The sequence below is a fragment of the Abramis brama genome (genome assembly GCF_963993115.1).
Source record: "Abramis brama genome assembly, chromosome: 22".
Classification (NCBI taxonomy): domain Eukaryota; kingdom Metazoa; phylum Chordata; class Actinopteri; order Cypriniformes; family Leuciscidae; genus Abramis; species Abramis brama.
Window position 1 is genome coordinate 8,653,428 of NC_139984.1, and position 27,495 is coordinate 8,680,922.

At 38.7% G+C, this 27,495-nt stretch overlaps 1 protein-coding gene across 1 annotated transcript in view; it reads right to left on the reverse strand.

Moving 5' to 3' along the window:
• LOC311073665 (ankyrin repeat and SAM domain-containing protein 1A) overlaps nucleotides 1-27,495 on the reverse strand; it is a 134,833-nt gene that overhangs the window by 98,799 nt on the left and 8,539 nt on the right. Inside the window, 2 exon segments of the mRNA XM_084099573.1 lie at nucleotides 481-637; nucleotides 751-831. Of these exon segments, the coding sequence (XP_083955699.1) occupies nucleotides 481-637; nucleotides 751-831 (238 nt within the window).

Genomic DNA, 27,495 nt, shown 5'->3' on the forward strand with positions numbered 1-27,495 from the left:
ATCTGACCAATCAGAGGAGAATAGACCAATCACAACAGACTGAGTCATCTGACCAATCAGAGTCAGCTCTTGAAAAAGAGGGGTTTAGAGAGACTATACTTTATCAAACTGTTTCATTCAACTGTGACACTGTGAGAAAAGAGGCGATGCTGAAAAGTATATTATGAGAAAAGTAAAGTGTTTTTTGACCTGCATGTAAACCTGTTGTAGGAGACTGCAAAACAAAATTAGGAACCTTTAAAATAGCATAATAGAGGCACTTTAAACCCTCCAGAAGCCCTGGCCCTATCGATTTCCACTTTACCTGTAGACAGTAAGAGTATTTTATACATGTTTTCCATTCTGTTTTTACTGAGAGACGAGTCAAAACTACTTCCTGTGGTAATCAATAGCAAGTCACCAGCGCTGCTCATAGACCTCATGTGGTGAATAACCCAGAATACGGCTCTGAATGTGCGGCTCAGTGTCGTGCGGTCAGACCTGTTCATTGAGTTTGGGGTGAGATGGACCCTGGTGGACGAGGAGCTTGACGATCCGCTGGTCCCCCTTCCAGGCCGCCAGGTGCAGAGGGTAACAGCCCTTGTTGTCAGCGATGTTCGTCAGAGCCTCGTTCCGCAGAAGCACTTCCACCACCTCACTGACAGAGAGACACATGCACAATTGTGTGTGTATTCAGAAATAAAAGTACATTTTGATAAATAAAACTAAAATTATCCTTGAGGTCAAAGGTCATCAGGTGACAGGACTCACCTGTGTCCATTTAAAGCAGCGTGATGTAGAGGTGTGTATCCAGTGCTGTCCACACAGTTCACATTCGGGCCCCTCCAGATACTGTAAAACAAAGAGTGGACAGACACAGTGAGTATTAATAATAATAATAATAATAAAAAGGGTTAAAAGTAACACAGCCTATGCATACAACTAAGCAAACAGCATATGATCTCTGAAAGATCATGTGACACTGAAGACTGGTATACTGTAAATGAAAAACAGCATTATTACTGTTATAACGGTAGTTTTGGTTAAATGCAGAAGAGACTTCTTTTAAAAACACTTTTAAAAAAAGTTAATTATTCCTAAATTTAGGAAAAATTTAAATTTTGGGGAAAATAAAAAAATATTTTGAACTGTAGTGCAAGTGACCCCTGGGGTTCGTGAAATAATGCTAAAATGACCCGTCAACAGCAAGGTCCCCAGTTTTTCATGGCTTTCCCATGATTTGTTTCCAATAATTTGTGAATACAGAGCTTCACAATACAGAGTACAATAGAGACATTCACAAATACTCCAGTCCTGGAAATCACGATTTTAAATCCCATTATCGCAGGCAATCTCGCTGGTTTGTGTGTGGTGCAGACACAGAAACGCCAGGGTTGAGTCCTCTGATAACCTTGTGAGGGTTTGGACTTTGAGTGTGCTGGTCTAATGTATGATTCATCAGGCTAATGCCATGGGAATGAACATCGCAGAACATCTCTGCGTCATCCTTCCTGCTACTCCTCAAGCAATCTGCTCTGCAATCTGCTGGTCAACACATTAGCAAAATCCCTTTGATTTTTTACGCCTCCTGAATGAAACCGTGAGTCACACCTGAATCTAGTGCAATGACATCAGCCGGTGTGTGTAAGGGCACTGACCGAGAGCAGGCAAACAGGTTCTGCTGAATAGTGGAGACTGGAACAACTTGCATGAGTTGAGAAAACACAGGAGCACCGGATGTGGATGTGGGATGTACAGATTGCATTCGGGTCCGTTTTGACCCAGAAGAGATCCTTAAAGGGTTAGTTCACCCAAAAATGAAAATTCTGTCAGTAATTACTCACCCTCATGTTGTTCCAACTGCGTAAGACTTTCGTTCATCTTCGGAACACAAATTAAGATATTTTTGATGAAATCTGAGAGCTGATCACTCCTCCATAGGCTGCTAGGTGACCGAAACTTGCTGGCCCAGAAAAGTTATTAAAGAGATCGTTAATATAGTCCAAGTGACTACAGTGGCTCAATCTTAAGTATATCAAGCGACGAAAATACTTTCTGTGCGCAAAAACAAACAAAAATAACGACTTTATTCCACTATTCATTTCCTTCTCTCTGGGCCTCTAGTTGGTTCACGTAGTGTTTTTGCGCTGCGCGTCTGTGTTGCACGTCACCACGTAGGCTCACAATTGGCTGACGCTGGTCATGTGTGTGATGCGTGTTGACGTGCAACACAGACGTGCAGCGCAAAAACACTACGAGGCCCAGAGAGAAGGAAATGAATAGTGGAATAAAGTAGTTATTTTTGTTTGTTTTTGCGCACAGAAAGTATTCTCGTCGCTTGATATACTTAAGATTGAGCCACTGTAGTCACTTGGACTATATTAACGATCTCTTTAATAACTTTTCTGGGCCAGCAAGTTTCGGTCACATAGAAGCCTATGGAGGAGTGATCAGCTCTCAGATTTCATCAAAAATATCTTAATTTGTGTTCCGAAGATGAACGAAGGTCTTACGCGGTTGGAACAACATGAGGGTGAGTAATTACTGACAGAATTTTCATTTTTGGGTGAACTAACCCTTTAAAAATGTTGGTATACTTTACATTTGTTAACATTAGTTAACTACGTTAGTTAACATGAACTAACAATGAACAACAATTCTACAGTTGTTAGTGTTAGTTAATGTTAATTTTATAATTTAATAATACATTCTTAAAATTAAAAGTTGTATTTGTTAAAGGTCCCGTTCTTCGTGATCCCATGTTTCAAACTTTAGTTAGTGTGTAATGTTGTTGTTAGAGTATAAATAATATCTGTAAAATGATAAAGCTCAAAGTTCAATGCCAAGCGAGATATTTTATTTAACAGAAGTCGCCTACATCGAACGGCCCGTTTGGACTACATCCCTCTACTTCCTTTAATGACGTCACTAGAACAGTTTTTTGACTAACCTCCGCCCACAGGAATGCTCCCTCAACTCTACCGAAATTCGTTTATGTACTTGCGCACTTCTTATAACTTACTGTGTTTACTCAGCTCTTACGGTGATTTTCTGAAGTAAAACTGACGCTTCATCTTTTGTGTGATGTACAATAAACTTTATTAAACTCATCAGTATATGTTTGATCATCATTCAGACAGCAGACTTGTAGGATATTAATAAATAATGGATACATACAAGCAGATGACAAATACGTTATAATAACCGTAATTAAACTACTAAACTATACCTGTTCCATCTCTATACAGCACTCTGACTCTGTAGGCATTATTGTCCGACTCGAAATGAACACCGTTACTGAGAGTTTCTGATATTATCATCATTCCGTGAGATGAGATTGTCCTGAGAGACTGAGCGCGAGCTCATGAAGCTCCGCCCCCTGGGTCGTCCAGCAGCAGCTCATTTGCATTTAAAGGGCACACACTAAAACAGCGCGTTTTTCTGAGCCCCAAAAAATGACAATTTAAACATGCTGTAAAAAATGATCTGTTGGATATTTTGAGCTGAAACTTCACATACACACTCTGGGGACATCAGAGACTTATTTTACATCTTGTGAAAAGGGGCATAATACGGGACCTTTAACATTAGTTAGTGCATTTTGAACTAACATGAAAAAACAAATGAAAAGCTGGATTTTTATTAACTAAACATGACATTAAATGATTAAAATGATTAAAAGATTATTACATTTAAAAAAAAATGAAAAAATATATTGCTCACAGTTAGTTCATGTTGGTTAATACAATAATGTTAACAAATAAGACCTTATTGTAACGTGTAAAATGAGACCTTACTACCGAAATTTTTAATTAAAAAAAATTAAAAAAACGTTGTATGGGAACCAAAATTCGAATCACACCCTACTTTTTTATTTTTATTATTGTTATTATTTGAATTTAAGAGTTTAATAAATAGACCCTTTAAAACAAAAATGCAGAACTTCTCTATGAATTTATCAAATTTTTTGTAAAATATATTTAGGCATCTCACACACACTTTTGAGAATGAACTTTGATAAATATGAATATGCACACATATTTATGGCAGCCATGAAAAAGGTTACAGCTTGAAAAGTTGATCATTTTTTATCTTAAAGTGAAAGTTTATGCAAGTAAAATTTATACATTTCATTTGAAAACTTTCCAATAATAACTGATGTGGTTTTGTTTGAAAATTAATATACAGGTTTCATGTGTTTTCAACTGTTTTCAGGCATTCATGAGTTTCAAAAGAATTTAATTAAATCCATCCGAGTTAATACTAGCAATTTGAGATATGTTCTTGATGTATCAAATAAAACATCTAATAAATATATGCACATCACAGTTTTGCTGTTGTTTAGTTAATATTTTGTCAATAAAAAAACTGCTAAATGTAGTAATAACAATTAAAACAGTTACATTTTTGTGCATATACTTAATTATGCATATAACAATAGACAAGAATTTCAGTGAACACTCTTTTTAAGATTTTGGTACACCGTTCCAGCTCTTGAATCAGTGGTTTCTCACTACCAGAAATGGATGAGATAACCTGAAAAGGCTGGACACTTGGAAAAGACAATTACATTGCCTCAGATTGCTATTTTTAAAGAAATTAATGGGCCTCAGTCACATCCACACAAATTTAATTTTGGCATAAACTCTCCCAGTGTGCTTGTAAATCAACTAAACTACAAAACACACAAATCTGTGTCTGTTCTTCTGCACACTGGACCTCACTGAAAACACCCTTAGGGCTGTGTACTCGACATAAAGACATAATTGACTGAAGGGAACATATTGTGTACTTGCAGCATGTGTAGGGAGAGGAGAGGAGAGGAGAGGAGAGGAGAGGAGAGGAGAGGAGAGGAGAGGAGAGGAGAGGAGAGGAGAGGAGAGGAGAGGAGAGGAGAGGAGAGGAGAGGAGAGGAGAGGGTATCACATGCTGTACAGCACATGCACTCGCTCGCTGTCAAGACAAAGCACAAATGAAGACACAAAGCACACAGACAAAAGAGGAAGAGGAAAGGAGAAGCCGGTGGCAGAAAGGCTCTCAAACTGTGCAGCTCTTCTCTCTTACTCCAATCTGACGTTCCCATCACTCCACTTCCAGCCAGGAAACGTCATACAGAGAGAGAAAACTGCACCAGCACAGAAACAAAGTGTTGCTGCTTCACAGAATATGCATTGAACCAACATTATTTGACTTCAACACAGTGATAATCTCTTTGACGAAATTACTCATTTAGATTTTGATAAATATATATTTAATAATTTATAAAGTATTAAAAATTTGGTGACACTTTGACCTATTTTCATTATTTTGCAGTGCACATTATTGGACTACAATGGACTGTAATGCATTCCAGGATGTTGAAATATTGTCCAAATATATAGGAAATCATAAAAACTAATGACAAAAAAAAAAAACTGTAAAAATGAACACTATTAATACTGACATCTGTGCACTACACACAAACAAAAATAGTTTAAAATGCCCCAATTATGCTTTTTTTTATTTTATATTACCTTTTATCTAGTGTGTAATATAGCTGTTTGTGAATTTAAAAGGTCTGCAAAGTTATAAAGATCGAAGTGCACAACAAATAAAGTTATTGTCTCCTAAACAATGTTGGGGAAAGTTACTTTTAAAAGTAGTGTTATAATATTGTGATACTCCCTAAAAAAGTAACTAATTGCATTACTTAGTTACTTTTTATGGAAAGAAATATGTTACAATACTTTTGTGTTACTTTATCTCACCTGGGCTGGGCTTGCTTGTTTTTATAACAAAACCAAAAATGGACAATGTAAAGGCCCTTTCACACAAAAAGAGAAATAATGAGCCTCAAACTGATGCAAATGCAAACTCACGCCTGTACAGTAGAGGCCAAAAACAAATGTAATTTTTGCTTAGTATGGTTGAACAATCATCGAAGGTCAGGAGCAAAGACATTGCTTAATAAAGTTAGGTTAAATTCATAAAGTATATTTGTATTTGTATATTTTGTATCAAGTGCTGCAGAATAGATGAAATTTTAATATTTTGAAATTTCATTTCCAACACAGACTTGGCCATCTGAGCAATCAAAGAAGAGTAGACCAATCAGAGTAGAGTAGACCAATCACAACACACTTGGCCATCTGACCAATCCGAGCAGAGTAGACCAATCACAAGAGACTGAGACATCTGACCAATCAGAGCATAGTAGACCGATCACAACAGACTTGGCCATCTGACCAATCAGAGTAGAGTAGACATCACAATAGACTTGGCCATCTGACCAATCAGATTAGAGTAGACCAATCACAACAGACTGAGACATCTGACCAATCAGAGCAGAGTAGACCAATCACAACAGACTTGGCCATCTGACCAATCCAAGCAGAGTAGACCAATCACAAGAGACTGAGACATCTGACCAATCAGAGCATAGTAGACCGATCACAACAGACTTGGCCATCTGACCAATCAGAGTAGAGTAGACATCACAATAGACTTGGCCATCTGACCAATCAGATTAGAGTAGACCAATCACAACAGACTTGGCCATCTGACCAATCAGAGTAGAGTAGACATCACAACAGACTTGGCCATCTGACCAATCAGAGAAGAGTAGACCAATCACAAGAGACTGAGACATCTGACCAATCAGAGCAGAGTAGACCGATCACAACAGACTTGGCCATCTGACCAATCAGAGTAGAGTAGACCAATCACAATAGACTTGGCCATCTGACCAATCAGAGTAGAGTAGACCAATCACAACAGACTTGGCCATCTGACCAATCAGAGAAGAGTAGACCAATCACAAGAGACTGAGACATCTGACCAATCAGAGTAGAGGAGACCAATCACAACAGACTTGGCCATCTGACCAATCTGAGCAGAGTAGACCAATCACAACAGACTGGGTCATCTGACCAATCAGAGCAGAGTAGACCAATCATAACAGACTGGGTCATCTGACCAATCAGAGCAGAGTAGACCAATCACAACAGACTGGGGCATCTGACCAATCAGAGCAGAGACTGAATAATTTATTGAACCGTATCAGACCCTGTGAGAAAAGAGGTGATGCTGCAATGTACATTATGAAAAAATTAAAGTGATTTTGACCTTGGCTGCATGCAAACCTACTATCGGAGACTGCAAAACAAAATTATGAGCCTTTAAAATTGCATAATTGGGGCACTTTAAAAACAACCTACAACTAACTACCCCTCCCTTTTTTTTGACAGTTTTATGAGAGTGTAGTTGAGATAGGAAGTAACAGCAGTGTGGTTTACAAAGATCCACACAATATTCTCTGTAGCTGTATTATCATGACAGAGAGAACTCATAATGCAGTAGTGTCATAAACAACCTACTGTAAAATACAACTGCAAAACATAACAGTATGAAACAGCATGAATGATGCATGTTCAGGTAATGCTAGTGGAAGTTATTGCATTACCATTGCAAAAATGGGTAAACCCCTGAGACAAACTGACAACCAAAGCTTGCAGGGGGGTTTTAATGATCGAAAACCGAATGAAATCAAATGTGTATCTGGTTTGTTTTCTCTTGGCTGCATGACCATATCAATTTACTTTCTCATGTCACTAGCTTTAAATATGCAACTTCGCTAACAAATGCATAAAAGTGACCAGCTGGATATAAATGAATGCAAATAGATTGTAACAATCATGAAATTAAACATTTGGGTCGGGCTTGTGTGTGCTTTTGTCACACTGTTTTAACCACTTGAGGTACTAGTAATGTTCTACTAGTAATCTAGTCAACAAATTATTTACTTCAAATTTTTTAATTACTTTAATTTTAATACTTTAATTAATAATATGAAAACATGTACGGTAGTGTACTGTATACATACCTCTTCATTGTCTGTTTTAAACCCGCATCTTAATGATTTTAATTAATTTTTGCGATTAGCTAATTAGATTAATTAATCGGCACATCATGCAATTAATTAGATTAAAAATGTTAAAATCACTTGACAGACCTAATTATAATATTGCATAGTACGTACATTATTTTTAACTATAGTAAACATAGCATTTAGTATATTATATTAAACCAATGTTTTAGCAATGAGTAAACCTTGTCCTGTTGTGTAACACTTCCTCAAGATTTTAATTAATTTTGTGATCTCTTTAAATTCTCACAATTTCCATACACTGGAAGTTGCAGTGACCAGAAAAAGAAAGGGCCTTGTACATTATACTGCAAATTCAAAATGTAATGTCACTTTTTAGTTAGAGTTTTCATTTGATTATGCAACATTTGCCCCCTCAATACAGCACATCATAATACAGGAAGATAAAGAAATATCCCTCAACTAAATCTGACATCATGCTCCACCCAAACGGGCACCTCCGGCCCACTGTGCTCTATTGTGAAAGCGCCATGGCAACTGAAGTGCGGAAAAGGGTCTGGCTGGCGAATGGTTCGACCCCATGAAGCCTCCACCATGACACTGCTGTTCTACACAAAGACTATTTTCAACCCCACAGAAACTACAAACCTCATCATCGTTTTCAGACCACAAAATGGCAAGTAAAAATAAGCAGCTCTGATGCTATGCTTTCACAACAATGCTTCTCCAACCCCTAGAATGAGGAGGGAAAAAAGAGAAATGTCTACCCAGCATGCTGTGCAGCAAAATTGAATTCTTGGAGTAGTTCTAGTACGCTCTGGAAACGGTGGGAAATGTTGAAGGGCGGGAGAAACAGATTCCATCAAGAAAAACGTGGAATTTTTTTTTTTTTTGCATTAAGCCGCCAAATGAAAAGAAATTAACACAATCATAATGTGGATTATCTACGTTTTACAAGAAAATACCATTTCAGATTTTTGTCACTAATTTGTGAAATTTGATGCCAATTTCTGAGTGAAAATTCTTTCTACACCAATTTTTTACTTCTTTTTTCAGTGTACTATTTTTTAATAAAAATAATGCAAAATATAGATTGTTGGCACACACTTCATGATGCATACAAACACCTTCGTTCAACAACACACAGACATCTGAGGCCTTCTGTCCTTGTGGCATATTTCCTATGCGAAAAGATCAGGCCATCAGAATATATTAAGAGGCCGGGCGACTCTGAGGGACAGAAGGCTTGAGTTGGCATTAAGGCCCAGAGCTCTGCCCGCAGCCACAGCTTCGGCCCCACTGAGCACATCTCTGACTGGAAGCCGGCAGGGAAGCACATCCATTCACGACTCGGATTAAAATAATGAACAAACAGAGAGAGGCACCTTACATAACAGCTTTCATAATGTCAACATTTAAGCCATTACAGAAAAAAGCTCTGCATGTGGTAAAACCCGCATATGGAGGTTTCAGTGTTGGGAAAGACTTTAAAACTGCAGTTTGTCAAGCTGCAGTTACTCTTAAGTAAAAGTAGCCTAGTTCAGCTGAGGTTGAGATACTGTTAGGAACTACAACCTATTTATTTTTAGGGTCCTGATATCTTTTTAAATATATTTAGGCAATATCACACAAGCGATATTGTTGCTTGTTTGCGTGTAATATTGTTTTTATCGAATATAACAAGAAGTTAATATTGAGTAGCTTACCATTTAAACACAATATTGCCAGTTACCTTATCGGTTTTTGCTACCTATCTAAAATAGTTACTGATGTAGCCACAGAAAATTAACTGTTGCACATCTCTGCACACAAGCTGTGTCATATACGTGTCACTATATGATCATAGACTGTAAAATAATATGGACGTGGTGTCCGTGACGTCACTTGCAGTTTTCTGAAGAGTGATTTTGAAGCCTAAAGTGGGCGGAGCCGGCCGTCGCCATCTTGGCAGCGCGTCACTCCCAGATAACCGAAAAAGAGGCGGATTAGCTGAGGTGACGTGACGCTAACAGACAGCAGACAAACGGCTAGTAGTGACATCAGCGGCAATCCACCTGTCAATCAAGTGGCCACGCCCTTAATTATGCCGATTTTTCTGCTGTAAAGTTGGGCATATTAACATGGGGGGTTTATGTGATTGACTCTCTTTTGGAGCCTGTCTCTAGTGGCCAGTCGATGAACTGCAGTTTAAGTCACTTCCATGTTGGATAAAAGAGAGAGACCACAAGGTTTCCGCTTGGTCTGAATACTCTGAAATTGGCCCTTTGCCATTATAAAGAGCACTATTTAAGGAGACAGCCAGTTGTTGTAGCATCCGAAACAATAATAGACATATCAAGAGCACTCATTAAACTTCATAATGTACCACCAAAACAGATCAATGGCTAAAGAATAACCAAAATGCACTGAAAATCATGCTGAATGAATTACCGCATCCACAGCAGAATCATACAGGTGCAAGTTCATTTGTATTCAAAAATTTCATTATTAAATTATTTACGATTTATACAAGCTAGTTTTTATGACTGTAGGGAATAGGGAATGAGGGTTATGTGGGTGATCCATGGTGTTTCCTTTCTGAATGTTTTGAACAAAACAGTTGAGTGACTATTTCAATGAACTTGTTTAGTTTCTGAATGAATCAACATTTCTTGAAAAGAGTCACTTGAACGAATGATTCAGTGACTCACACAAAGACATGTAGTTGTTGCCACCGACTAGCATAGCACTGTAACCTGTAGAAAGAGTCACTAAAAAATACCCAACATTACAGAACGAAGGCCTACCAGCACTATTGGAAAACTGCTCAGATTTGAGGACCAGAAGTAACTGTTGTATGAAGCTATCAGATGATAAAATAATTTTTTACACCAATATTTATAGCATCTGCCAAAACAAAGACAACAATTAGGATGACAGCATTAAAAAAAGAAAAAAAGAACACTAAATGCATCTAAATAAGTAATATAAAGCTATAAAACACATTAACTTTTATAAAAGAGTAGAAAATTGTGATGAAAAACTGCTAAATATTCTGAAATGTATATGTATATATATATATATATATATATATATATATATATATATATATATATATATATATATATATATATATATAAACACACATATACAGTGAGGAAAATAAGTATTTGAACACCCTGCTATTTTGCAAGTTCTCCCACTTGGAAATCATGGAGGGGTCTGAAATTGTCATCGTAGGTGCATGTCCACTGTGAGAGACATAATCTAAAAAAAAAAAATCCAGAAATCACAATATATGATTTTTTAACTATTTATTTGTATGATACAGCTGCAAATAAGTATTTGAACACCTGTCTATCAGCTAGAATTCTGACCCTCAAAGACCTGTTAGTCTGCCTTTAAAATGTCCACCTCCACTCCATTTATTATCCTAAATTAGATGCACCTGTTTGAGGTCGTTAGCTGCATAAAGACACCTGTCCACCCCATACAATCAGTAAGAATCCAACTACTAACATGGCCAAGACCAAAGAGCTGTCCAAAGACACTAGAGACAAAATTGTACACCTCCACAAGGCTGGAAAGGGCTACGGGGAAATTGCCAAGCAGCTTGGTGAAAAAAGGTCCACTGTTGGAGCAATCATTAGAAAATGGAAGAAGCTAAACATGACTGTCAATCTCCCTCGGACTGGGGCTCCATGCAAGATCTCACCTCGTGGGGTCTCAATGATCCTAAGAAAGGTGAGAAATCAGCCCAGAACTACACGGGAGGAGCTGGTCAATGACCTGAAAAGAGCTGGGACCACCGTTTCCAAGGTTACTGTTGGTAATACACTAAGACGTCATGGTTTGAAATCATGCATGGCACGGAAGGTTCCCCTGCTTAAACCAGCACATGTCAAGGCCCGTCTTAAGTTTGCCAATGACCATTTGGATGATCCAGAGGAGTCATGGGAGAAAGTCATGTGGTCAGATGAGACCAAAATAGAACTTTTTGGTCATAATTCCACTAAACGTGTTTGGAGGAAGAAGAATGATGAGTACCATCCCAAGAACACCATCCCTACTGTGAAGCATGGGGGTGGTAGCATCATGCTTTGGGGGTGTTTTTCTGCACATGGGACAGGGCGACTGCACTGTATTAAGGAGAGGATGACCGGGGCCATGTATTGCGAGATTTTGGGGAACAACCTCCTTCCCTCAGTTAGAGCATTGAAGATGGGTCGAGGCTGGGTCTTCCAACATGACAATGACCCGAAGCACACAGCCAGGATAACCAAGGAGTGGCTCTGTAAGAAGCATATCAAGGTTCTGGCGTGGCCTAGCCAGTCTCCAGACCTAAACCCAAAAGAGAATCTTTGGAGGGAGCTCAAACTCCGTGTTTCTCAGCGACAGCCCAGAAACCTGACTGATCTAGAGAAGATCTGTGTGGAGGAGTGGGCCAAAATCCCTCCTGCAGTGTGTGCAAACCTGGTGAAAAACTACAGGAAACGTTTGACCTCTGTAATAGGTTGGTTTCACGTGACGTCACGCTGCTGCATCGCGAGAGCGCGAAATTCAGATTGAGGGCAGGAAGTGAAATAGCTGAGGATCTGCCGTCTGAAAAATGCCAATGTTTTGTGTAGTTTACGGATGCTCCAATCGTTCTAATCGAGAAAAGGGAAAGGGTTTTTATAGAGTACTGAAGATTGTCACTCATAAAGGTGAGAAATGTAAAAAGCTCACAGAACAATGCCGTAAAAAGTGGATTTTTAACGTATTACGTCTGCGGTCGGGAGGAGCAGAGTCTGTTAATGCCCGTGTCTGCAGCGACCACTTTGTCGGAGGTATGTTAGCCAGCCAACGTGTTTTTTGTGTCTGTGTTTATATAGCATTAGGTTGTCGTTAAATGCTCATTTACTTACTCATTTACTGTCAGTGAAACGTGACCCAATTCCGATTTTTTGCTCATATGTGACACAGATCCGATGTGTTCTATGACAGTGTAAACAGGAAAAAAAACGCATGCATTCGGATATTTCGAGATCGGTTTCAGGCCTCATTCATATGTGGAAATAAATCGGATATGTGCCAGTGCGACTGTCATGTAAACAGGCAGATTGGATTATCTGAGGCATTAGGCAACGTCTCCGCGGTTAAAGCCAATATTTAAACACAATATGCTCCCGCCAGTCCTGAGATCTCTCTCACACACAATAGCTGAAGCATATGTGCAATGATGGCACTTTTCGTCCTCCTCCGCCTCATAATCATGGTGATGTTTGGCGAACTTCGCATATATCGCAGAGCTAGGATCAAGCATATTTCGCGTTCGTCCATCTGTGTAAGATAATTTAACCCTTTAAGCATGCGTGATGTTTCAGATAGTATGGCAAGTGTAAACACATGAATCGGATATGGGTCAGAGTTGAAAAAACGTGTAAACGGACGGTAAAAAAAAAAATCGCCTAAAGGGACAATACGGACACTCCGCAACGGTTTCCTCCATAGACGTATTCTCCGTGTTTACTTCCTGCCCTCCATCTGAAATCGCCCCGCCTTCGCGCGTCATCATAATCACGTGACTGAAACCCACCTATTGCAAACAAAGGCTACTGTACCAAATATTAACATTGATTTTCTCAGGTGTTCAAATACTTATTTGCAGCTGTATCATACAAATAAATAGTTAAAAAAATCATACATTGTGATTTCTGGATTTTTTTTTTAGATTATGCCTCTCACAGTGGACATGCACCTACGATGACAATTTCAGACCCCTCCATGATTTCTAAGTGGGAGAACTTGCAAAATAGCAGGGTGTTCAAATACTTATTTTCCTCACTGTATATATATATATATATATATATATATATATATATATATATATATATATATATATATATATATATATATATATATATATATATATATATATATATATATATGTGTGTGTATATGTATATATATATATATATATATATATATATATATATATATATATATATATATATATATATATATATATATATATATATATATATATATATATATGTGTGTATATGTGTATATATATATATATATATATATATTATTTTTTTATTATTATTATTTTTGGTTTATATTTACATTTCAGAATATTTTGCAGTTTTTCATCATCTTTCTACTCTTTTATAAAAGTTAATGTATATAGCCTATATATAAAGATGAGTTTAAATACTACAGTGACCTTAAACTAATGAGATGGGATGAGTTAGATGAACATTTTAATGAAAAAAAAAAAAAGATGAAAAAAATATCAATAATAGGTATAATCAGGGATGTAGTGGAGGCTAAACGCACGTAAACGCCGTTTACGCACCTCCCAAAATTCGGAAATAGCGTTTGCCCACCTCCAAAGTGCGTTTATCCACCTCTACATGGCGTTTATCCACCTCTAAATTTCACGTTATTTGAGCGGACTTTGTTTTTCCAGTGCGTTATCGCCGATCGGTACATGATTCGAGCATTTGAGCCGTTAACGACAGAGCAGAACGCGTAGCACAAACACGGAGCAGAGAGCGCAGCGCGCCGACACACACACACACACACACACGGAACAAAGAGAACGGCGCACACACGTAGCAGAAAACACACGCTCGTGAAGTTACTAAACAAGCTGCGCGAGAATGAAACTTGATCGCAGCCGCAACAGGAAATCATTAAAACAATGCAAAAAAGGTATTCTTTAATTTCATTACAGGCAGCTGGTTTAGGGAGCATGTCAAAACCCAACTGTACAAGAGATTCAGAGGGAGTCAAGCCTGCACCAGGTTTAAGACTTTTCCCTCTACAGGGAAACACTGATCCACATTTTTCTGATAGACCAAAAAATTAATCAATTAATCGAGGAAATATTCAACAGATTAATCGACTATGAAAATAATCCCAAATCCCTAATCATTATGCACAAGTGCATTGCATTGGAAGCCCTGGATGTAAGCCTCCCTCTCGATCTCTCATAAATATTTTTGATCTCTCTGTTTTGTCATTTAGTAAACTTTATAGATTTCAACCATATTATTCCTTTTTGAGTCTCTTTAACAAGAACTTAGATTAATGTATGAATTGAATAGTGATTGTGTGACCTATGATGAGGGAACAACCAGTGATACCCTTGGTAGTACCATCAAATAGCCTATAGCGATGTCATCAGGATACACGTCGTGGTCCACCAGAATTTATAGTTTACCCACCTCTTTTTTTACCACTACACCACTGGGTATAATGCAACATTGACCTTAAATGAATTGGTAAATCTTTGATTCAGAATGAATGAGACTTAAATGAATTAGACTTCTAACTCTGAGATACAAGGCATCAAACACTTGACATGTCTGGTAGGCTAATAAACCCTCATAATAAGCCTGACCTCAAGGGCATGAGTCATCAGCGCTAGAGGATCATCTTCATCCTCTTACATTACTTCAAACCCAACACAACACAAGTGAGAAAGAGGATGAAGAAGGGAAGACGATTTTTAAAAGCACCCGATGAGGGAATGGAAGTGAAGGGCCAGTAGTCTGTGTATGCAGGGCTAGCTTTAAGATTCCGACAGCAAAAGGAAAAGCTAATCCCTAATTTCCCAGTGGGGGTATTCGCTTGAATGTCCGGAAGAAGAAAAAAACTGGCCCAAAGCAATGGAGGAAGTGATAAATAGATCGAAAAGGGATACAAGAGAAAGAAAGAAAAAAAAGGCCAAAATCTGCCTTTGCAATAGTGCGAGCAAAAAGAAAGAGATCTGGTGCCATTTACATGGTAAAGAAAGCACTGGGATGATCCGATTTGAGGGAGCAGAACAAGCCGGCGGGAATTTCCAAAAGCATAATTAGACCCCGCCTCTCTTAAATTCTCATTGGTCAATAGATGCTTGCATCAAAGTGCTGCAAGAAGAATAAAGTAATTTTTCCCAACTTTGTTTGCATGATGAAATGATGTATATCCCCACCAATATGCCATAATAGGAAGCAGATCAAAACGAGGGAACAGGTGAAGACATGTCTATCGCAGTCACGGATATCTTCTTGAGCCAATTAGTGAGGTGATGGACACTGTGCTGGGGATTAGCCGTATCCCACGGCACATTGCCAAGAGGAGCCTGATACATGGTGCACACTGCCAGGGCATTGGAGTTTAATTAAGTGTACTAAACCCGGTGCCAGAACCAGATGCATCATTGGCACACGCTCATCAGAATTCCCTTCATCCACTCTCTGTGATCACTGCCGTGCACAGATTAGACATACTCAAGAGCATTGGCTCAAAAGCCTTGGATTAGGAGGATAGCACCACTGCTTACGTTGATGTGCTTCAGGGTTCACAAACTTTTTAATGATTTTTAAAAAAAAAAATTATGATCATACATTTCAATGACTTTAAGGCCAGATATTAAAAAGAGTAAAACGTTGTTGTTGTTTTTTAAGAAATATTTTTGCTTTTCCCAAGCAAGGACACGTTAAAATGATGTAAGACTGGAGTAATGACTATGCTATCACTGGTAAAAATGACATTCACAAAGACTAAGATGTCTACACTGAACATGATCGATTTGGCAATGTGACGCATGTTTAGCATCAATGAGTCATTGTGAGTCCAATAACATCTGTGTGTGTGAAAGACTGACACTGGTGCCACGTTTACTAGCACTCGCGCCAAACAGAAAGCAGATGGAGAGACAACATTAATTCCAGAGAGGCATAAACATTGATTAGAAGTAGGGCTGTGCGATATGGACAAAAAAAACCTATCACGATTTCTTGATTTTTTTTCCGATTTCGATTTTAATCGCGATTTTGACACAAACAGACATGCTTTACAGTTTTAATGCATTCTGTGTGAATTTGAAACATATTTCCAAATGATACCAATTAGAGCTTTATAGAAAAGTTAACACGTTTTTAGAACAGACATATGGCCAATATATGTATGAGGCAATGGCTTCTTCAATAATGTTGCATGGGTTGACATAATGCTGCGTTCACACCAAACGCGAATAGAGCGTCTGGCGCGAGTGATTTTAATGTTAAGTCAATGTAAAGACGCGTTTACGCGCGTCTGGAGGTCTTGCGGCGCGAATGAGGCGTTTAGCGCGGTGGACGCGAATTCACGTAATTCGCGTGCCCAGTTCGCTTCAAACTTTTGCTTTTTACAAAATGGATGTACAAAATGTACAAGCGTCCAACTAGACACGAATTTGACGCGCTATTCGCGTTTGGTGTGATCGCAGTTATGGTGTGTTCACACCAAACGCGAAGTGTATATTCGCATCGCGTTACTCACTCTAGATTACTCGCGGGATGTTTTTCTTGTTTTTCGCCGTCACTCGCGAATAAAAAAATCCCGCGAAAAGGAGTGTGTCATCATCATCAACAACAACACAATTTCTTTCTGCCATAATTTTTCCGTCATGTCTGAAATAAATGATAGGCCTATTGCTGCTCTGTACTTGTTGTGGAAGTCCCAAATACGGAGGAAAGCCAAACGCCGACGTGTCTGGGTTCACAGCACCATCCAGAGGCGCACTCAACTCGGTGAATTTCACCGTCTTCACGCGAATTTTCCGCTCGAGTTGAAATTTTTCAATTTGCGCGGAAGACGCGATTGGGGCGATTATCGAGCTTTCGCGGCCCAATTCGCGTCATTCGCGCCGCCCGGCGCGAATTCGCGTCTATTCGCATCTTTGCATTGACTTTGTATGTAATCTACTCGCACAAATAATTAAATTCGCGTTTGGTGTGAACACACCATTAGAGATCGAGGTTTCCCTGGTAACACTGTACACAAAGCAGTGCAAGGCTCTCAAACGCTGACATCCCACATTTTCTGAACACAGTCGGTTTACTTAAGAAATATAGTGACATAAAAACACCCGCGCCAGGTTTGGATTTTGAAACGTGTAGTGCTCATGTTTATTCAACGAAGTCAAAGCCTTTAGCAAAATCTATTTGTGGTGTGGCGGGCGCCACAAATAAATCAATATGGGAAACACTGCAATTATTTAGGGCTGTGTAGAATACAATAGCACCACATACTGTAGTACGTTAGTCTGAACATGGATCCTATTTCAATAACTTAATTACAATTTTACAAGCTATTACAATGACTAAAGATTTAAAAAAATATATACATTTTATGTGAATTAAATTTTTCACAATGGTCATAAAGCTCTGTGTGGCGCTGCCTCAGGTGTTGAAAAAGATTTGTTGTGTTACCCTGTTTTGCCGCAATGACAGATTGACAGGTCTTGCAAATTACCTGACTCTGTGATAAATGATCTCTCCTGTATCCAAAGTAATCCCACACCACAGATGTTGATTTTTTGGGGGCACCAAGTCCATGCTGTCCTGAACTCATCTTCCCTGTTCTGTAGAATATCTGTCATTATCGTTATGCCCGGTATGTTCTGTTCTCGCGCTCAATTTAGGCGCGCTGCATTCTGATTGGTTCAGATAGCAAACTGGGAGGTTGGTGCTAAAAATCGTGCTATGAAGCGATTTAGAAATCGTGCATGCTCAAATCGCGATTTTATTACGATTTCGATTAATCGCACAGCCCTAATTAGAAGCCTAATGATAATAATACGAATGACAACACAATAACAAATTGTTATTGGCCAACAATCGGTATCGGCCGATAAAAGCAATTATTTTCACTATCGGCCATCGTTTAAAAACAGCCGATGATCAGTGCCGATTATATCCGACAATAACGCATTAACAGCTAAAAACAGCTACATAAAAGCAGGATCTATTTGAATCACCCATAGTTCAAGCCAGGGTTGCCAGATCTGCAGTTTTTTCCCTATACTAAACATTATTTTTAGTGCGCCCCTCACCCAATAATTGCTAATAGCTCTGTGTTTTGTTACTTCTAAAAAGGAACAAAGCTCTTATCTTTCAAATTCTGTCAATTTTATCACAAAATTCAAACAATAAATGGCGTTATGACGCTCTTAAATGTGACGTGACAGATCACTGTAGCGCCTCGGTTCAAGCAGCAGCGCGGAGCGCGAGTCTATTCTTCCACTTTAATACAAATTATATCTAGAAAAACATGCATGAATATCAGAAGGTAAGTTGAAAGTTACAGTACAATTTACCGAAATCCGTGTCATGTCTCATGTAATCTCTCAATCAGTGTTTCAACCGTGGAAAGATGTCAATAAAACTTGCTTGTGAAGCTTGTGAACAATATCACTTAAAGAGGCTACATGCAACTTTTTCCCCCAAAATAAACGTAACAATAGCCTTTTTATTTGACCATTTATGACTCAAACATCTCCTGATGAGCATAAAGGAAGAGCAGTTCCGTTTTTTGGCCACAGGTGTCAGTCGCGAGTTTAAATTTCAGAAAATCGCATGTAGCCTCTTTAATGTTGCATTTACCTCAGGAAAGTCATCCGTTTGTTAGTTAGCTTAAAAAAAAAAAAACTAGAGAGGAGCTTGTTTACTGTTAATTATATGTATGTTTGAATAAATTTGCCATGAAGACAAGTGCTTATGAAAACTACCTTATATGTGTAACTGAGTTGTATAAACATTTCAGCTTTTATTTGAGTGTAAATATTATATCTGGAAATAAATAGCAGCTGAATATAATAGTTCTGTTGTTAATTTTAACCTCTAATATTAATGTGCACCAAATGAGAGGGTTCTCTGTGTTGTTTGCAGCATTATTTGGGAAAGATTTTTTTATCCATTAGAAAAAACAAACTATCGGTATCGGCCGATATCATTCTGAATAATCGGCTATCGGTATCAGCTGAGAAATTTCATATCGGTGCATCTCTAATTATTATTATATAATAAAAATATATAAGGCTAATAACAGTCTGTGATAGGTCCGTACAATCAGTCAACGATGAAAATCAAAAACAGCTTCAAACTATTTCAAACAACAACAAACACAAATTGTTCACCCATAAACTAGGCTATTCAGATTACTTGTTAAAGTGCAATGAAATACCTTATGTCAGCAGACAATGTTCTTATAGGTTTGTGGTTCACCGGCACCATCACCTTCTCGTTCAAAGATTTCAATTTGCCTGTGATATCCACGAGCTCACATTTTGCGTCTGGTTTCACCTGTAAGTTTAAAATATTCCAACTGAGCCCTCAGTTTTTTTTAATGTGACAATTATGTTAGAACACAATCACATTCTTATTTCCATTGCGACGCGTCAAGCGTGTCACTGGACGCGCGATCCTAAGTGCTATGTGTGATTATTAAAATAAACATTACATAGTTGAAAACACTGAATAGCTGTGGCTATGACAAGTGCAGAGCGTATCTCACTATTGCCACCACCAATGCACGCACAATAATACTGTGTATCTGAAAATGGAGAAGAGGTGGCCTCTTAAGGTGGCGCCCCGACAAATCTCGCGAGAATCACGACTTGCTTTACGGCACGACGTCACATACATCAACAACATATGAAGCAGCCTCTATGGAAGACACTAGTACACATTTCAGTAGTGAATCATGGCAGAGTCGACGAAGAAAATGAAGAAAGCGCGGTCGGAAGAGAGCAGAGACGGCTCTGCGCGAGTGGTATTTATGACAATAACGTTAAATACAAATACTCCACAGCGACTCTAGCGGTCGCTGTTTGAGAAAAACGGAAACTGCATAGTGTGCCTTTAACAGAAAAGCAAGCATATCGTATGTGGGATTTGACATGGCCGAAAGCATGCAAAATCGCTTTCTTTACAATCACTAAAAAGCGGCCACTCATCTTAGATCATCGCGATCTCACAAAGTTCTGTAATAATCAATGAAGCTGTCTGCACAATGAATTGCTCATTTACATAATTGTCCTACAATGAGAGGATTTGCGAGAACTCCGAAACCACTTATCACTTAAAACACTTATCGTTTCTATTCAGTGCGTGCTAACTTAAACACCTCTGATTGGCCATTCATTGTTCAAGAAATCAACATCAATGTTTGTGATTGGCTACATTGCACCCACCGGCAGAAAAAACTAAATTCGTGCCTATGATTGAAAACAATGTTTCATTTCCTCATTTGAGAGTGACCGCAGGTGAGAGTCTGATGGACATCATTTTGTGAAGAGGAAATGACCCACTTCTCTCCTCTGGAAATAGAACGATTCTGTTCCAGTTTGGCTGAAGCTAGACCAAGTTTTGCGTTGCAGTGCCGAGAGACTCGAACAAAGTGTTACACACATGCCGAGGTTGACCTCTTAGTCCCGACTCAAACACTGACACAATTCTGTGAGCAACAAATCAAGGGCAAGAAAGGCGAGAGACAAAAGCTCTCTCTTAGAGGAAACAAATATGATCTTTCTTTAAGTAAATATCAACAACTCTTTTTATAACATAACATCAGTGGAGAAGAGAACCTCATCTCTGGAGACATGAAACCACAACATCTGTGAGACGCTAGTCAACAGAGAGACAGAGTCTACAATATATCATATGTTTTTGTAATTAGATACAAACCTGATTAAACATGTTAGCAAAAAGTAAATAAATAGTCAATGTTTAAAGACCAAAACAATGAGATTATGCTGCTTGACAACCCGTGACGTTTTACCCAGAGCCGTTCACATCCTCAGACTCGGATTTGTGCGTTTCTATGTCAACACCATCAACGCCGAAATGAATTTGCAGCGGTCAGATGGTACAATTAGAGCTCTGCAAGTTGCTTACGTTATTATTATTGTAATGTTATGTGCTTTGAGACATGAGGTAATTTAACGCCGTCTCTCGTGACGCATTGCAAACTGTTCTGTGTGTGTTCATGTGTTTTGAAGGAGGCGTGGCTTTGAAGACGCTCTAAAGGGAGGGTGGGATCTCAAAGCTAGATTTTCATAGTTCTCAAACTATTGGCGGAAGTTCCTGGATTTTGGCGTGTTCGCACCACAGGAACTAGGAATGATTTTAGTTCTAGGAACTCCTATTGGAGGAACTAATTTAGCTCTTACTTCAGAGTCGGGTCTAAACCAGCACTATAGGAACTATCCGTGACGTTAGTGTACGCTGATTGGCCGAACACACGCGAAACACCGGCACCCGCCATTTTTAAAAAGGCAGTGTAAACACACAGTTTATAGCCTATATATTTACTCCAGAAACTAACTCTACGAACATGGAAAACAGTGATAGATGGGCCTCTTAACCTTTACGCTGAGGAGAAAATCCAACGCAACTTTCAGGGGACCAAGCCAAACATGATTATGATTATGTATTTCTGCTCAGCTAGCAACACTAGACATCAACCACACGGAATACGCTAATAACTTTTCACATACGGTCTACTTTCTATGTCTGACAGTTCTATATAATAACGTATTAGACAGGACTGTTAGACAGATCGTAAAGATGAGTCAGATCTGTGTGCTCAGGCTCTGGCGTTCTCGGCGCCGCCAAAATAAAGGTCCGCCACGCCGTCAAAATAAAAGTCACAAAAGCAAGCACGGCTTACATCACTTCAGAGTTCCTGCTGGCGGTGTGAATGCAACAAGCAAAATGTTCCTAGAGGAACCATTAGTTCTCAGGGAACCATCCTCGTGGCTAGTTCCTAGAACTACCCGGTGCGAAAGCCCCTATTGCTAGCTTCTCTGAAATTGCCTACCCTACCTTTAATAGAAAAATGCTAGACATTTCAAGATTTAAAAAAGAAAAAAATCAGGTTTTTCTCAACTGCTGTCTGTGGCATTCTGCTGACACTGAAGAGAAATAAGGCAACTCAGAGGCTACTAAATTAGAACAAGCAATCAAAATGTCTAAACAAGACTAACTGGAGTCCAGAAAGGACATTGCAGAGGCTAACTCTTCTGTGTCCAAATAAAACAGCGTTTGAAGTCGGTAAGCAGGAGTAGGTGGTGCACACAGCAGGTGGGTTACGGCCTGCCAGGAACCGGAGGAGGTGAAGGGAAAAACATCATAAAGGATGAAGAATGAACGGCTGCCTTTAGAATAAAACACAAGCTGTTACTTTAGATTGTTACACATGCTCAAACAGAAACTAAGTCTGCAGATTTTCAGAGAATTTAAACACCATTCCCCATGTTAAGTTCCCCAATGCTGAAACACATTTCACAGAATCCTGCAATTTCCCCCAAATAATCAGAGGAGAAATTGCAGTTTTCAAATGACTAATTATTCTTAATAAAAAAGAAGAAAAAAAAGTTTAAACCTTTGTCCCAAAATCCATGAGCTAACTTAAGAGCTACTAAAGATTTAAAAAAAAAAAAAAAAAAAAAAAAAAAACGCACACAAAGTAAACGCCAAAGCCTGTTTAATTCACAAATGTTTACAAATAAGCAGCATGCCTGTAGTCACATTTTTCATAGGACATTTTGTAATGAGAGGTGAATTGAGGGTCAGATAAACAAAACACATTAGGAGAGGCGAATGCTTTTTCTTCAGTTCAAAAGACCCCATATGCGTTAATACTGAAACCAAAAAAAGAACAAATCATGTACTGAATTAGAGTTGCCCAAGACTACTTCCTTCCTAACTAGTGCATGAACACTTTACTAAGATTAGTCTGATTTCTGTCAGAATATAAATACATCACTTTCAAAGTAAAAGTTTTTGTGTGTGTGCGTGTTTTTCTTTTCAGATCATTCTGCTTTTGTACGCCTAGAAAGAAAAAGAGGACCTTCTTGTCCACTTCAGTTCCTGGAATACCCTCCTGAGGGTGTCAGATTCCTCATAGGGCGAAACTGCCCATTAGTTGTGAAAACAACTGCTGAACTCTGAATGAGTTTCCAGAGTAGCCTGCTGTAACATCCCCTCCACTATATGCTTGAAAACTTGCATTTCAAAGTGAAGCAATAAAGTATTAAACAATTTGTTTACCCGCCTACAGTAGCATAGTTTTAGTTATCAGACACTGCCCTCCAAACCCAACCCGTGTAAGATCTCCTAAATTCAGTTCAATCATGGATAAGGTGATTTTCCAGTCAATTCCAGCAGAGTTACAGGAATAACCCACAACAAGCTCCCATTTTAATGTTCAGTTCCTGACAAACCACATTCCAGCTAGCCGAGACTGTGTGTTAGAGACGTGAGAGGGCAAATGATTTAACAGGTGATTCTGTAAGGCAAGTCACTCACTCCCAGTGCATTCTGGGTCATGACTGACAGTCAAACGAGTCGAGAAAACATAGCACTTCATACTGAACTTACCCTGATGCTTTAATGCACGTTTTATCACACACAAAGAAACTAAACGACACAACAGGAAATATTTCAAATGTAGGTGTGTGGAAAAAGCCACTGAGAATGACTCAAGGGTGTGAAGAGTATCACGGGTGAAGAGTGGAAACTGTTACACGTGTAATATCAGAAACCATCATCGCTTAGTATAGGCAAGACGTAATATATGTGGATGTGCTGAATGTAAAGCATGTAAAGCATGTTACAATTTAGGGGTGTGGTCGATATGACCAAAATCATATATTTTATTTCACGATATATTAACAGTGCAGTTTTTCTCAGAAATAAAGTTGTAACGACATCAATATTTTGGATGCCATTAAAATTCTGAATTTCATTTATAAATCACGACAACAATTTCAATGAATCACAGCAAAAACTAATACCAGTGTTGTCAAACGTACCAAAAAAAAAACGATACATAGAACCGAGTCCCAGGTATATTCGGTACACACTAGGCCTACCCAAAGATAAATTCTGCTTTCAAACACTCTCCTTCATGTTTGTTTGAGCAAAGGTTTCTATATACTGTGTGTTTTTACTAGTGTTGAGCATTGTAGCCAATCACAGCCATATCTGTTGAGCGCGTGAATGCAATGGCCAATCAGAGATGCTAGTCAGTCAGAATCCATTAACACCACTGAAAACGCACAAGGTCAATGTGAGCCGCATGCTCATTATCGCTTTATAAACCAACACGTGTACACACAATGTGAATGAGTGATTCATTGTATAATTAAGTTCAGCTTTTTTACTATAAAGGGAGTTTTCGCAAGAGTGCAGAATTCAGTGAGGTTGTGCGTTAGACATTGAAAGTCTGCTGCTAAGTAAGTACACTGCAAAGTTACTGGATTGACAACCGTATTTAAATTCTAAATGCTGAATACAATCTGAAACTGCGAAGATTGACAGAGATTGACAGTATGACTTTTGTTGTCACCACAATACCATAAATATATCTTATGGCACTATACAGCTGAAGTATCACAATACCAAACAGTATTCCTAATTTAAATCTACTAAATCAACTGAATTTTCATAAAAACACAGATGTAAAGAAAACAGACCAGGTTTTCCTAAAACTGCCAGTAGGTGGCAGCAAGTCTTAAAGGGCACCTATTATGCAAAATTCACTTTTACATGGTGTTTGAACATAAATGTGTGTTGGCAGTGTGTGAGCAAAACCACCCTAGAATGATAAAAATCCACCCAGTGGTTTTTTTACAATCTCAAAAAATCATAAGCACTGTCTCAGAATGAGCTGTTCTCAGATTCGGCGCAATGTGACGTAGAATTGAGCAGGCCCCTCCCACGACTCCTTGATTGACACTTCCGTTTGAGCATAGACCCGCCCTGAGTGAGCTGGACACAGAGTCCGCCATTGTTCGACGCTTGAGCAGCTGTAGACAAGAATGCCTTCTAAGCGATGGAGGTGTGTTGTTGATGGATGTAAGAATGAACATATCAGTCTTCATTTACTCCCGTTGTTACTCAAGGATGGATCAGTACTGTTTGTGATCAAGCTTACACTCTCCGGAGCAACAGGCCTAACGTGACTGATCACGGCAGAAATGAAAGTGCGAGCGCGCTCTTTATGACAGCTCATCGAGTCATTATACGGATATACAGTGTACCAGTTTATTAAGCGCCCACTGAAAAGGTGTGTATATTTGTTTACTGTTAGTTGTAACGAGTGTTTTGTGTACTTCGCGGTGTATGTTGTTGATAATGAAAGGGAGAGAGAGAGTTTATGGATAAGACTTTAATGCGCACTTCTTATACTGTGTTTATTCAGCTCTTACAGTGATTCTCTGGAGTAAAACAAACGCTCATCTTTTGTGTGATGTACAATAAACTTCACTGAACTCGTCAGTATATTTTGGTCATCATTCGGACGGGTTTTGCTACAGCAGGCTTGTATTAGTGGATAAAAGCAGATGACAAATAAGTTATAACCATAATTAAACTAAACTATACCTGTTCTATGTCCATACAGCATATATTCTCTGGCTCTGTGGGCATTATTGTCCGACTCCGAGTCGAAATGAACACCGCAACTGAGAGATTCTGTTCTGATATTATCAGATGAGATTGTCCTGACTCTGAGCGCGAGCTCGTGAGGCTCCGCCCCCTGTGCCGTCCAGCAGCAGCTCATTTGCATTTAAAGGGCACACACTAAAACAGCGCGTTTTTCTGAGCCCCAAAAAATTACAATTTAAACATGCTGTAAAAAATGATCTGTTGGGTATTTTGAGCTAAAACTTCACATACATACTCTGGGGACATCAGAGACTTATTTTACATCTTGTGAAAAGAGTCATAATAGGTGCCCTTTAATGAATGAGTCGATGAATAATTTATTTAACCGATTTGTTCAAAAACACGGATTTTGCTCTGAGAAGTGCAACAGTTCTGCTTTGATTAGAAATATTGTAATTGGCAAATTTCAGTGAAAACATCAATATTGACAATGTTGTGTCTAAAATGTAATTTAATATTAACTTTTTGTTTTTTGAACTGCTGTCACATCTGCAATGGTGCTGATATTGGGGTGGGGGGGGGCAGCACTCTTGCTCGTGTCATATAGCTGAACTATTACGTTATAAATACAGAACTCATTCAGGAGCATTTTTTTGCCCCATATCTTGAAATTTCCAAAACACTCTTACATACATTTAAATATAAACTTTCCCCTTCACTTTGAATCAAGTTTTTCACTGAGCTTGAAGCAGGACTAAGACTACCTTAGAATTACAGCCAAACAAGACATAAGAAATTAAGAGGGCAGCATGTTGCTACCCATCTATCTACCCAAACAATACATGTAAAACAAAACACCTAAACAGGTTCTAAACTGGCAAAACTGTTAAATATGAATGAAATGTAGAGCCACCCCGTCTTAACAAAGATCCACAAAGAGGAGAGAGGAAGCAGGGATGGCTAAACGTCCACCACATGACTGAGTCCAATCCAGTCAAAGGAGGTTCATTCTGAGGCCAAAGACACAGTTGTTAAGATCAGTCATAACAAGGCTAGTGGAACTTCCCTTCACTCAAAGATAAACTGATTTTAAAACCTTTTACACAGTTTAGCACACTTTTACTCGGTCAGCTTCTTTCATTATTAGTTATTAAGAATTAAGGTCATAGCCATCAACTTTTGTGCTGGGTGGGAGGCTTTTTATTGCTTTTTATTTTAAGCAGAAACTAAACAGCAAGACAGCAAAACTATTAAGGAGAAAGAGGGAAGTGGGATTGAAATGTTGCAAGCCAAACTTGAACCTTTATCACCAACATGAGCATAACAACATATTTACACCGTGTCCTATCTAGATGTGATGTGATAGGTTTCCAGATTTGTGATTCCAGTTCAATCACAAATCACAGCCAATCAGTGGAGCCTGCGGGCCCTTTCTTCACAGGCACTCGTAATCAATTAATTGGATGAAAAAATGAACAA